General features: G+C 40.9%; 1 protein-coding gene across 4 annotated transcripts in view; it reads right to left on the reverse strand.

Annotated features, from left to right (window-relative positions):
* The window catches only part of LOC106867633 (uncharacterized), a 274,630-nt gene that overhangs the window by 22,444 nt on the left and 238,699 nt on the right, over positions 1-13,487 (reverse strand). For all 4 annotated transcript variants that reach the window (XM_089349994.1, XM_089349993.1, XM_089349991.1 and 1 more), the window contains 5 exons: positions 13,294-13,422; positions 12,981-13,109; positions 11,983-12,111; positions 11,129-11,257; positions 10,395-10,523 (listed from right to left, as the gene is read on the reverse strand). In XM_089349994.1, coding sequence (XP_089206120.1) covers positions 10,395-10,523; positions 11,129-11,257; positions 11,983-12,111; positions 12,981-13,109; positions 13,294-13,422 — 645 coding nt within the window. The remainder of the gene's footprint in view (positions 1-10,394; positions 10,524-11,128; positions 11,258-11,982; positions 12,112-12,980; positions 13,110-13,293; positions 13,423-13,487) is intronic.

A 13,487-nucleotide genomic window follows, 5' to 3' on the forward strand; every position in this document is an offset into this window, starting at 1 on the left:
AACGCTTCCTTTCCACAAGAAGCGGAAGAGGATGCGCTCCAGTTTGGTGATGGTAGGGTCGGGACAAGGAACGACGGTCAGGCGGTAGTAGATGACGGACGCGATGTACGTGTTCGCCACCTCCGCCCGACCTTTCAGGGAAAGCTTCCTCTCGGCCCATTGCCGGGCTAGAGTGGCCACCCTTCTCGTTATCTCGTCCCAGTTCTTCTCCGTTTGGAGGTCTGGACCAAACCAGACCCCGAGCATCTCAACCGGACCGTCAGTCCAACGTCCCACGACGGAGGCGCTACTTGACGGCATGGGGTTGCTTCTCCAGGTGCCGAGCCGCAAGCCCACTGACTTATCCCGGTTGATTTTTGCTCCCGTTACCGCTTCGTAGTCTCTCAGTGTCTCGCCGACAAGCTCGATGTGCTTTTGGCTAGACACTATGATGGTGACGTCGTCCGCGTATGCCGACACGCTCGTCCCGCATCCCAACTCTCGCGGGATGCCCCTCAGCGTCGCCAGCTTCCGCAGTAGTGGCTCGAGAGTCAACACGTAGAGAAGCGACGAGAGGGGGCATCCCTGACGGACCGAACGTGCAATGTCGAAGGGTCTTGATAGATGCCCATTGACGCGAACAACCGAACGGATGCTTCTGTACAAGGCAGCCATCCAGCCGCGGAAAATGGGACCGAAGCCGGCTGCTATGAGGACAGCCTCCAAGTATTGATGGTCTACCCTATCGAAAGCTTTCGATTGATCTAAATTGATCAGGGCCCCACCCATGCCAGGTTCCTTAACTACCCTCTCTATGATGTAGCGCATCAGATGGAGGTTGTCATGGATGCTCCTGCCCGGCACCGCGCACGTTTGCGCCTTAGAGAGAGATAAAATCTGTGATTGACAGCTACATGACGATTGTTGGTAAGGAAATTGAATAGAAACAGCATGAACTGTATGAAGGGTGGGTGGGAGAGGTCAAGAAAGAGTAATAGAAGAGACATGGTGACAGAACAGGGAGAACTGGAGATCGGAAAACAATGGGGGAGAAAGAGATGGTAGGCAGTGCTAGCGATAGAGGGTGAGTGATGGGTCTTAAAAATGTGTGATAGAAGGAATGATATGAGAGATGTAGGGATGAAGATTGATGCAGGTGAGAGAGTTGGAGAGATGAGTGATAAGGGTGGGAGTAGTGGGAAAGAGAGAGAGCGAGAGAACCAGGAGGAAAGAAGTGGGATTGCTTGTGGATAAATCCAGTGTGATATCCATCCTTGTTATACAGGTGACATGAAGGGAGAGAGAAGGGGGGAGCGCTTGCGAAGACCTGTTGAGGCAAGTGAAGTTGTCATTGTGGCCGATGACAGTGCCACCTGATTGGCATCTGTGCCAGTGGTATGTAAAAATCACCATTTGAGCATGGTCGATGCCAGTGCCACCTGACTGGCTCCCATGCTATGGTACGTAAAAAGCACCATTCGAGTGTGGTTGATGCCAGCACTGGCTGACTGGTCCCATGCCCATGGCATGTAAAAAGCACCATTTGAGCGTGGTTGTTGCCAGTGTTGCCAGGCTGGCTCCCTTGCTGGTGGCACGTAAAGAGCACCATTCAAGCATGATCAATGCCAGTACTGCCTGACTGGCCTCATACTGGTGGCACGTAAAAGTGTCCACTACACACTCGGAGTGGTTGGTGTTATGAAGGGCAGCCAGCTGTAGAAACATTGCCAGATCGGATTGGAGCCTGGTGCAGCCTTCTGGTTTGCTAGCCTTCAACCAAACTGTTCAACCCATGCCAGCATGGAAAGCAGACATAAATGACGATAATGATGATAATATTGATAGAGTAAGTGATAGATGAGAGAGTAATGAAGAGAGTAGGAGACCAGTATTATATAAAATAAGGGTCAAGGGAGACCCAAATGTTAATATTTTACATCTTATTTCCTGTCACCATTTATACATCCATTTTTTAATTCTTGCATTATTTGAATGGTTCCTCTTCAGCAAGATAAGGTCCCTTATCATTTCCTTTGGAATGATTACCCCTTCATCCCATTCCTTCCTGGGTCTCCTCCATGTTTCTTCCACTCAAAGCACCTACCACATGGCATACAACTGGCATCTGCCATACACATCACATGGTCATAGCACTGTAGCAGTGGTTCCCAAAAGTGGTTCCCAATCCTTATATTTAAATGAGTTTTCCCATGAACCTCTTTTAATATGCTTATCTGTGTGTGTGTGTGTGTGTGTGTGTGTGTGTGTGATCATCATCGTTTATCATCCATTTTCCATGCTGGCATGGGTTGGATGGTTTGACTGAGGTTTGGAAAGCCAGAAGGCTGCACGAGGCTCCAATCTGATCTGGCAGAGTTTTTACAGCTGGATGCCCTTCCTAACGCCAACTACTCCAAGAGTACTTTTTATGTGCCACTGGCACAGGAGGCAGTCAGGCCAGCTTGGCATTGATCACATTTGGATAGTGCTTTTTACGTGCCACCGACACAGGGGCCAGTCAGAAATTTTGAATTTAGTTCACGGACTCCCGGTAATGCCTTTGCGGACCACCAGAGATCCATGGACCTCAGGTTGGGAACCACTGCACTATAGTCTTCTCTCTTTAACTCCATTTAATTCTTCTTCTTCTATCCATTTTTCTCTAGTCTCATTTGCTTTCCATCCTTTACACATCTCACCATCTAATAGTGGAGTATGGTATCATATTCCTTTCATTTCTTTCCAACCATTACAAACCATTCACATCCAGGTGTCTTGTAAATGACACCAGTGAAATTGTAATTGTGACCATTGACATTAGCATGATCTTTGAATGTTGGGCCTCATGGAGGCAAGGGACGAGGAAGTGAAGCATGATCTTCGAATGTCGGGCTTTACAGAGGCAACAACAAGTGACCAAGATCTTTGGAGATAGGCTGTGCATGAGAAGACTCATCAAGCCAAGTGAAATTATAGTCATGGCTGTTGCCAGTGTCATGTAAATGGTACCTGTGCCAGTGGTACGTAAAAAGTACCCGTTACACTCTTGAAGTGGTTGGCGTTAGGAAAGGCGTCCAGCTGTAGAAACCAAGCCAAATCAGACTGGAGTCTGCTACAGCTCTCCAGCTTACCAATTCCAGTCAGACCATCTAACCCATACCAGCATGGAAAGCAAACATTAAATGATGATGCTGGTGATAAATTGAAGTTACATGAAGAATCAGCAACTGTCAGTGGATGGGAGACAACTCTTTGTCTTAGTGAGTAGAATTAATCTTCCTTAGAAATTCTGGTGAAATTGAATTTTAGTTAAAATTACGAAATGGTATTAAGTCACTAGCTCTCAATAACATACAATAGTATTTGCTTAGTACTCTCCGTTTAGTGCCAACGATATTTTCAGTTGAGTATCATTACATTGCTATGATAATTGTATGTAAGAAACTGTGTGTCACATTTATGTATTTGTAGTCTCACATACACACAAAGTTTGACTCATCACAACAAGGAAAAGTGCCAAGTGTAACTGGAAGGGAAATACAGGCCCCGAGGTTTTTAAGAGTGTCACTGAATGTGACAGCTCCCCTCACCAATTTAGATTCAATGGAGACAAAGCAGGTTTTTTATTGTCTTTGGAAAAGAATGTCACAAAATATTTCCATCTTCCAAGAAGAAAAATTGCTTCAGGGTTTCAGATGGGTGGAGAAAAAACCCCTATTTAACATTATTATTTGATGGAGATGTTTTAGGAAATTCCACGTGGGAGCCAATGCTTGTTTATGGTTCAATTACACCATGATTAACGAGTAGAATATCAGGGAATTCATGACTAATGAGGGAAATGTCAAAATGCATCAGTCTGTGATTTGTAAATCAATAAAGAATATTCGAGTCATCACAGAACTTTTCACAGAATGGCTTTGTCTGGCAGTGACAAGATATTGTGAAGTACATAACCTTGAAGAACATAAGGTGAAGAACATAACATAATCATTCAATAGATCCACAAACACTACAAAGAATTCTCAGAACTGACTTCATCAGTAACTGCCTCAACAAAATTACAAAGTAATGAAGGACCCTGCTTGTATGATTGTGACACTTGTTTACAACTATCCTGCTATGTCAAAACACACACATACACACACACACAGCTGCTGACCACACACATACACAAAAGTGGAGACACTCAAAAGTATACATCTAACCCAATGGAAAACCCTAATTCTTTCTTCAATAAGACATTCATCACAACATACACACCCATCAACACACAGCTGGTCACATTCCAAACATATTGAAAAGACATTCAGCACAACACACACACACACGATTGGTTTCTTTCAGTTTCTGTCTCCCAATTCACTTGCAAGGTTGGCCTGGGTAATGGTAGAAGACACTTGCCAAAGGTGCCACACAGTGGCAATGAACCTGAAACCATGTGGTTAGGAAGCAAACTTATTAACCACACAGCCATGCCTGCACCTAAACCTTTATATGTTAAAACCGCCAGCAGCCTATTCATTAAGGAAATATCTATAGTCCAGAGAAATTGATTTGTATCATAACCAGGGACTCCAAGGTTCAAGAGAGGCAATCATTGTAGCAATGGGAGACAATTAAGAATTAGACAAATTTAGAGTGAGGCAAATCCTGTGGGAGGCTGAAAGAAGAAATGGAGGTAATATTGGGCAAGAGCGGAAATTAGAGTGTTAGGTTAAAGGGGGAAAGTTGTAATTGCAGCAATCTGATGCAGATGACATTTTAGTTACAACATAGTGACAGGAGTTATTTTTGTGAAGTAGTCTGGGAGCCATTTTTGGTTAACCATCAGTGGTAGGCATAGCTGAAGTTGTCTCCTTTCTTTCTTTCTCTCTCTCTCTCTCTCTCTCTCTCTCTCGCTCTCTCTCCCTAACTGTTAAATTCTGTCTGTATTTTGATTCTATTTCCTTCATCATCATAGTCATCATCATTTAACATTTGCTTTCCATGCTGGCATGGGTTGGACGGTTTGACTGAGGACTTGCAAGCTAGGAGGCTACACCAAGCTCCAATCTGATCTGGCAATGTTTCTACAGCTGGATGCCCCTCCTAAAGCCAACCACTCCGAGAGCGTAGTGGGTGCTTTTTACATGCCACCTGCAGGAGGGCAAGTCAGGTGGTACTGGCAATGACCACACTTGAATGGTGTTTTTTACATGCCACCAGCATGGGAGCCAGTCAGGCAGCACTGGCAATGACCACAACCTTCTACTTATTAACATCCTCACATTCACGCTTCAGTAAACTTAGTCTTCACTTTTTCGTAAATGAAGATCTGTTATTTATTTGAATTCTACTCCACTTCTTTCTTGTATTTACCATGTGACATGTAATTATTTTGCTCTACCAAAAAGTCTGAAGAGGTGTATTTTTTTTTGTTGGTACAAAGTAAAAGCTAAAAATTAAAGTGTATAATTGTTTTTATCCAGAAAAATATTTCTTGAATTTTCTGTAAAGTTAGTGTTAGGTTGAGATGGAGAATTTAATATTGGATTGGGAGGGGACAGCTGAGATAATATTAGATTAAGAGAGGAAATATAGGGTTAATATTGAGTTAAGAAGATTGAAGGCACAAAGCATGTTTTAATGCCTTTCACGAATTTAAAGACAAGTGTAAGGCTTTCAAAGCAATTTCAGAGCAGGTAGAGTTTGTTAGCTGTGTGTGTGTGTGTGTGTGTGAGAGAGAGAGGGAGAGAGAGAGAGAGAGAGAGAGGGAGGGAGGGAGGGAGAGAGAGAGAGAGAGTTGAAAAAGAAGACAATTTAATTCCTTCATGTCAGAAGAATGTCTGGAATCCAGCAGACCAAGCCACAGGTAGAAGAATTGACAAACAAGCCGTAACATGGATCCACAAATGAGACGATGAAATATAAGCAAGTATGTAATGTTATTATACATGGCGTTAAATAGAATTAGGTAAGAGTTAAAGGAGGAAAGAAACACAGTATTTAGAAACATGGCCATCACTACTGAACAAAGCAAGGAGTGTATTGTAACAGTTTCAATGTTCCTCAAAAGGAGTTTTAACTTGATCAGTTTTCAATATCTATTAGTCTTTTAAAATGTTTAATATGTACATTATTTGCATTATTTACATTGGATGGATATTTGTCCTCATCTTCTTCATTGTTATCACAATGTTTCGGTTGATTTACTCTCCAGCCTTCATCAGGTGTCCTGGTAGAATTTTGAACCCAACTCTGGGTTCTCATTCCTAAGGTATTTTTTTGATATTATTATTATTATTCATTGTTTAACATCTGCTTTCCATGCTGGCATGGGTTGGACGACTTGACTGAGGACTGGTGAGCCAGAAGGCTGCACCAGGCTCCAATCTGATCTGGCAAAGTTTCTCCAGCTGGATGCTCTTCCTAACACCAACCACTCTGAGAGTGTAGTGGATGCTTTTATGTGCCACCGGCATGAGGGTCAGTCAGGTGCTTTTGGCAACAACCTTGCTCAAAAGGTGTTTTTTACATGCTACTTGCACGAGAGCCAGTCTGGCGGCACTGGCTATGACTACACTCGAATGTTGCTTTTCACATGCCACCGGCACATGTGCTGGTAAGGCGTATTATTATTATTATTATTATTATTCAAGGCACTGCCTGGAATTGAACTTGCAATCTTGGGGTCAGTAGCCCATGCTTTTAACTATTAGGTTATATGCCCATGGGCAGTGCTTTGAATAAATAATAATAATAATAATAATAATAATATCAGCAAAAAAACCAAAAAACCTTAGGAATGAGAACCCAGGGCTGGGTTCAAAATCCTACCAGAACACCTGATGAAGGCTGGAGAATAAATCAGGTGAAATGTTGTCATAACAACAAACAAGATGAGGATTCATATCCGTCCAATGTAAATAATGTACAGACTTCCTCATTTCTAAAATATTGAACAGTGTTTAATATGTGTTTGGAACCTTTAGTTGCCAAAAAGTATCATTGTTTTAGCCTGGAATTATTTTTCTGGTGCTACAAGCTACAGTAGCATTGACCCTTAAGGGTTAGTCACATTTAGGTGGCAAATATACTTTACTATGTTGTACAGCTACTGGTTATACCTCACTCAGAAAAACATGTCATGGGTAAATATTACCTTTTTTAAGAAACAGGGGAGGGTTGGCAACAGGAAAGGCTTCCAGCTGTAAGAAATCTGCCTTGACAAGTTTTTGCTCAGCCATGCAAGCAAATCAAAATGGATAGTGTGTGTGTGTGTGTGTGTGTGTAGGTAGGTAGATTGTTTTTAGGTTAGAGGGTCAGAAGTCCATGAATAAAGGTTGTAATTTTTCAAGGTAGGAACCATACAAAACCATTACAATACACTTAGTTTAGAAAAGAGGAAAAAAAAAACATACGTAAAAGTGAGAAAAAGACACAAGAAATATTAAAAGAACAGGAAAAACATATTATATAATTACTTTATGGAGTTCTATGAATTGGATGTCATTTCATAGGGTTTGGAACTGGTAGGGGTCATATGTGATCCTTTTGCCCAAAGCTTTACTAAGTGAGGCTAATGTTACTATTTTTCTGCTAAAATCCACTGCTTTTGTTTCAGTTTGAAAATAACAAAGAATTTAAGTAAAAGAATTTTGTTGTTATTAATCTGGTGTTTGGAACCTAAATTTACATGGATTTTGATGGAAGGTTTTTAATTGAGACCAGTTTAAAAGAAAGAGTTTGTATCATGAAAGGCAGTTAATGCAGAGTCCAAATGGTGGCAACATCATGTTCTTGTAGCAACACCATGTTCTTGTGAGGGAAGTGGTAGGAGAGGGCTTGCAAAGAGTTTGGTCTGTGACTTCTAGGAACAGGAAATGCATGGTAAAATATTGGTTTCACATTTTGGCTCAAGTCCAGCAATATCAGGGATGGGGTAAAATCGATTAGATTGACCCCCAGTACTCCACTGGTACTTAGTTTACCAACTCCATCATCATCATCATTTATTGTCTGCTTTCCATGCTGGCATGGGTTGGATAGTTTGACTGAAAACTGGTAAATGGGGGGGGGGGCTGCACTAGGTTCCAATCTGATTTGGCAAGGTTTCTATGGCTGGATGCCCTTCCTAACGCCAACCACTTCAAGTGTAGTATGTGTTCTTTATGTGCCACGACTACGGTCTCACTTGGCTTGAGAGGTCTACATCTTGCTCCAATATTTCAGTCTTGTCATGGTTTTTATAGTTGGATGCCCTGCCAAACACCAGATACTTTACAAAGTGCATTTCTGTGTATTTGCTTCATAGCTTTTCTCATGGTACAAGCATTAGTGGGACCACTTTGTAAATTACCAGACTAAAGGGCTTCCACGATTAAATGGGGGAGAGAGAGAGAGAGAGAGAGAGAGGGAGAGAGATGATTAAGGTAATTGTCGAGAGAAGTTACAATTTAATGGGAGGAACAGGTTTATTATTGTGACAGGGTGGAGAAAGTAATAACAGAGACGCTGTCATTGGTGGTGGTCTGGATGGAAGAGAGAGAATTAATAATGGGGATGTGTTGGCTAACATTCAGTTCATAGATCTCCATGTTACCACAACCAGTTCTATATACACTCTACAGCAGAAGGAGTTCAAAAATACAAAGCTTTTATAAAAGAAAAAAAAAGCAGGTCAATAGGAAAAGGAAAGAAAAGGAGAAAACAGTTTTATGAGAATTCTGGGAGAATGGACAATTGGTTAATAATGGTTAACTAGAAGAATATAGACAAGTGGTTAGCTAATAAAATACTGTTTAATCATTAACTAATAGAATATAGATTAATTAGTTTAGTTAGCTAATAATATATACACTAATGGTTAAATAAGAGAATGTGGATTTATAATTAGTTCATTAATATTGACTAATAATTGGTTTCAGATTTTGGCACAAGGCCTGACATTTCGATTACTTTAACCCCCAGTTTGCATCTGGTACTTATTTTATTGAGCCTGAAAAGATGAAAGGCTCGATAAAATTCCACCAAGTCAAGCTTGGTGGAATTTGAGCTCAGAACGTAAAGACAGATGAAATGCTGTTAAGCATTTTGCAAGGAATTCTAAAGGTTCTGCCAGGTTGCCAACCTATATTGGACCCATAATCACTTTGAAGATTATGAAGTGACGTTAAGAAATGTCTTGAACTGTCTGTGTGGCATCAGATGAATTTAGAAGTACCAAACCATTCAAAGATAGTTTTCTGGTTCAGTTAATCTCTAACGAATTTAAACTTTATGAAGTAGGAAGGAGAGGATTAGTACCAGTATTAACAATTTTTATGTGGGGGTTCCTTGGGATATGGAATAGATTTCAAGGCTTTTCCATCAGTAAAAAGCTTGGGGAAAACTGCTTTGAATGGTTAGCAGAATATTTTAATAATCAACAATAGACTGATAACGAGCAAGGACTCAGAAACATGTCTCTGGATGCAGGCTTAGCTAAGTGGAGGTGCTTGTCTCCCCCTTGTAAACATAAGGACACAGGAAATGTGTCAAGGCCGACAGGAAGCAGTGCTGCTTCCTAGGGCTAAATAGCAGTAGTATTATTCCCTTCCATGGGACTGTCACATTAAGTTGACAACATACAACTACTTTATCACATCACTACTGCATAAATCTCTGAGAGATTTAGAAATGTATTATTTACATTTAACTAATAGATTTGTTAAAACCTGTTCCTCTTGTGTTGTCTTCTTGTCCTGCTCGTTGCCTAATGCATACATACATACATACATACACACACACGTATATATATGTATATATGAAACTTCTACAAGGAAAAATGTTGACAGTGACACTTTGAAGTTTCCCCATGCTTGTCTCTGACAAAAGCAAGCATGGTACAACTTCAAAGTCACTATTCACCTTTTCCTTTTAAAAGTAAATAAATATTCCCTCTACAACAAAGTAAAGTGGTCCTTTAGTTGAATGTTCAATTCTTTTTATATATAATTTGACTGACCGATTGACCTGGCTCCAACCTGACCTGACTTACCTCTTTTTACGTTAATGTCTTTCTTGTCCAGACAAATGGCTATGAATGACAAAATTACATCCTATTTCTGCCATGGCACTTCCTAATGCCAATCAGTTCCATTAAATTAATAAATTGTCCAAACAAAGAATTTACTTGTGAATGACTCAAAGGGAATTATGAAAATAAAGAGTTTACAAGAAAATATCTAGCAAAGCAGTTTTACAAAGAATGGTTTAGTTTACCAAACAGGAAAACCAAAATTACTCATGCTGTTTGTCCTGGAATATTTCACAATCATTTGTATGTTTGTATGAGAGCAAAAGTGTATACATGCTTGTATATGTGTGTGTGTAATGCAATGATGCCATGCTGTTATTTCGGTGTCAAAAATTGTAGGAATTATTCCACTTACTTCGGTTACAATCTTTGCCTTTCCGTCCAGATTTACAGGTGCATTTGCCAGTAACATGGTCACAGACTGACTTCCGACCACAGTTGCATTTCTTCTTGCATCCGGCACCATAGGTGCGTGGTGGACATGCTGCAAAAGTAAAAGACAATTGAAAAGATTAAAGAAATGGTAAATTATTAGTTCATAATTTGTGATTAAATTAATTAAATTGTTTTTTTTTCTCAACCAACAAACTTTGTCTCATTTCTTCTTCTTTAATCAATTAAACAACGGAATTTTAGCTAATGATGTTGATTCAATGATAATAGAGATACCGTCATCTACCATGCATATACCATATTCATCATCATCATCATGTAATGTCCGGTTTCCATGATGGTATGACAGGAGATGGTATGGCTGGAGAGCTGCCAAGGCTCTAATTGTCGCTTTTGGCACAATTTCTATAATTGGATGCCCTTCCTAATTCCACCACCTTGCAGAGTGTACCTGGTGCTTTTTATGTGGCACCGGCACAATGGTTTATAAATGTTTAGTTATGGCATCTCCCATGTAGGACCATGAGGCTATAGAAGACACTTGCCCAAGGTGCCACAAATACAATATGGTGTGATATGAGGGGGTGACATAGCTGTTATTTCATGCAGGTCAAGTAGTCCCATTGAGACCTCTATATTACTTATGAGAGAAATGTCCCCATTTGAAGCAGAATTAATAAATATTGTTTTACTTACTTTGATGACAGCCGTGCCCTGTATACCCAGGTGGACAACTACATTTGCCAGTAATATGGTCACAAGGTTCACCTTTATGGCATTTACACATTTTGGAACATCCTTCACCAAAAAACCCTGGAATACAGACTGTGGCGGAAAAAAAAGAAGACAAAAATAAGACAATGTATTAATAAATTTTTTGCATGTGTGAGCATTTGTGTGTGTGTGTGTGTGTGTGTGTGTGTGTGTGTGTGTGTGTGTGTGTGTGTGTGTGTGTGTGTGTGTGTGTGTGTGTGTGTGTGTGTGTGTATATATGGCGGCAAACTGGCACCACAGTATCATATGCCTATGGGTTGGATGGTTCGACTGGGGTCTGGGAAGCCTGGAGGCTGCACCAGGCCTCACTCTGATCTGGCAGTGTTTCTACAGCTGGATGCCCTTCCTAACGCCACCCACTCTGAGAGTGTAGTGGGTGCTTTTTATGTGCCACCAGCACAGGGGCCAGAGGAGGCTGGCATTGAACACAATCGGATGGTGCCTTTTATGTGCCACTGGCACGGAAGCCAGTCAAAGCGGCACTGGCATCGGCCGTGTTCAGATGGTGCTTTTTACATGCTACCAGCACAGGGCTCACAACTACAATTTCCATTTGATTTGATTTTGATATTGCTGTTGATGTTAATGTTGATGTACTTGACTCAGTGTGAGAAAATGTTTGTCATGGTAGCTGTGCAGTTTTCTGACATTGTAGGAGGCATGCCCATGTGTGTCAGACTGATGAAGTTATTGAGATAGACATAGAAATAACTAGACAGATGGTTAAATAAATCAGTGAAATGGTGGATGGCAAGCATTGTATCTTCGCAACTTACTTTTATCACAGTGTCTTCCCCTCCATCCTGTCGTACACAAACAGCGACCTGTCCTATGTTGGCAGCTGGCGTTGTTCTTGCATTTACATTTATTTTCACAATTTTGCCCAAAGAAACCTTTTGAGCATTCTGAAAGAAAATAAATGATTACAAGTTACCGTTTTCCAATTCTGGTGCAAGGCCAGCATTTTGGGGGAGGGAGTAAGTCATTTGCATCGACCCCAGCGCGTAACTGGTACTTATTTTATCCCCCACAAAATGATGAAAGGCAAAGTCGACTTCAGTGGAATTTGAACTCAGAACGTAAAGACAGACGAAATACCGCTAAGCATTTTGTCTCGTGTGCCAACGACCCCGCCAGCTGGAGCCACCTTAAATAAGATTCTTACTATGTCCTGCATACTTTGCCTCCCTCATACAGTTCCCTCTCACTCCAGTTCATTTGTACCTCTTTCTTTCTCTCTTCCTCATATCATTTAATCCCTCTTCTCCCACATTTGTGGGGGTATGCACACACACAGACACACACGCATGCATGCACACACACACACACACACACGCATGCATGCACACACACACACACACACACGCATGCATGCACACACACACACGCATGCATGCACACACAAAGTGCTTGGAGATGGAAATGATGAGGAGGGAAGATGAGAGGGAAAGGGGGAAAGAAATGTGTGGGGGAGAGAAAGAGAGAGAGAGAGAAGAAAGGAGAAAAATAGAGAGAACAAATGGGAGAGTGAGGCAGATGGATAGATAGATAGATAGATAGATAACAAGAAAGAGAAAGACAGTGAGAAAGGTAGAAAATATGAGAGAGTCAGAGAGAAGAGAGAGATAGGCAGAGAGAAAGGAGAGAGAGACAGAGGTCTTTTATACCATGTCTGTAGAATAGATATACATACATGTCCACATGACACACATGCACACACTATATATATATATATATATACATATAGATTGAGAAAGGAAGAGAGAAAACTTACTGTTTTCACAGAATCTTCCAATGTAACCATCGTCACAACTACATTCTCCCGTTTCTGGATTACAGTCTCCACCATTGGCACAGCGACAAAGCTGTTCACAGTTGCGGCCGTACGTGTTTCTGGAACATCCTTTCAGAATAATAATAATAATAATTATAATAATAATAATGATGATGATGATGATGATGGTGATGATGATGATGATATTTATTTGCCACAAGGGTGTAATAATAATAATTTAATGACAGTAAAACACTCTGGCAATGGGATTAATGGTAAAACAATTTCTTGAATGAAAATCAAACAAACTCACGTTTTTCACAAGATTTTCCCATCCAACCACTTTTGCAGTTACAGGAGCCATTGATAGGGTCACAGTCGCCTTCATTTAGACATCGACAGCGTTGTTGGCAACCGATTCCAAAGAACCCAGCTCTGCAGACTGATAATAAATAGCAAACATGGATTAGTTATGTTTGAGCTACGATTTGGAAAATAATAATAATT

This window comes from Octopus bimaculoides, chromosome 3, assembly GCF_046866305.1.
Source record: "Octopus bimaculoides isolate indiv1 chromosome 3, ASM4686630v1, whole genome shotgun sequence".
NCBI lineage: Eukaryota > Metazoa > Mollusca > Cephalopoda > Octopoda > Octopodidae > Octopus > Octopus bimaculoides.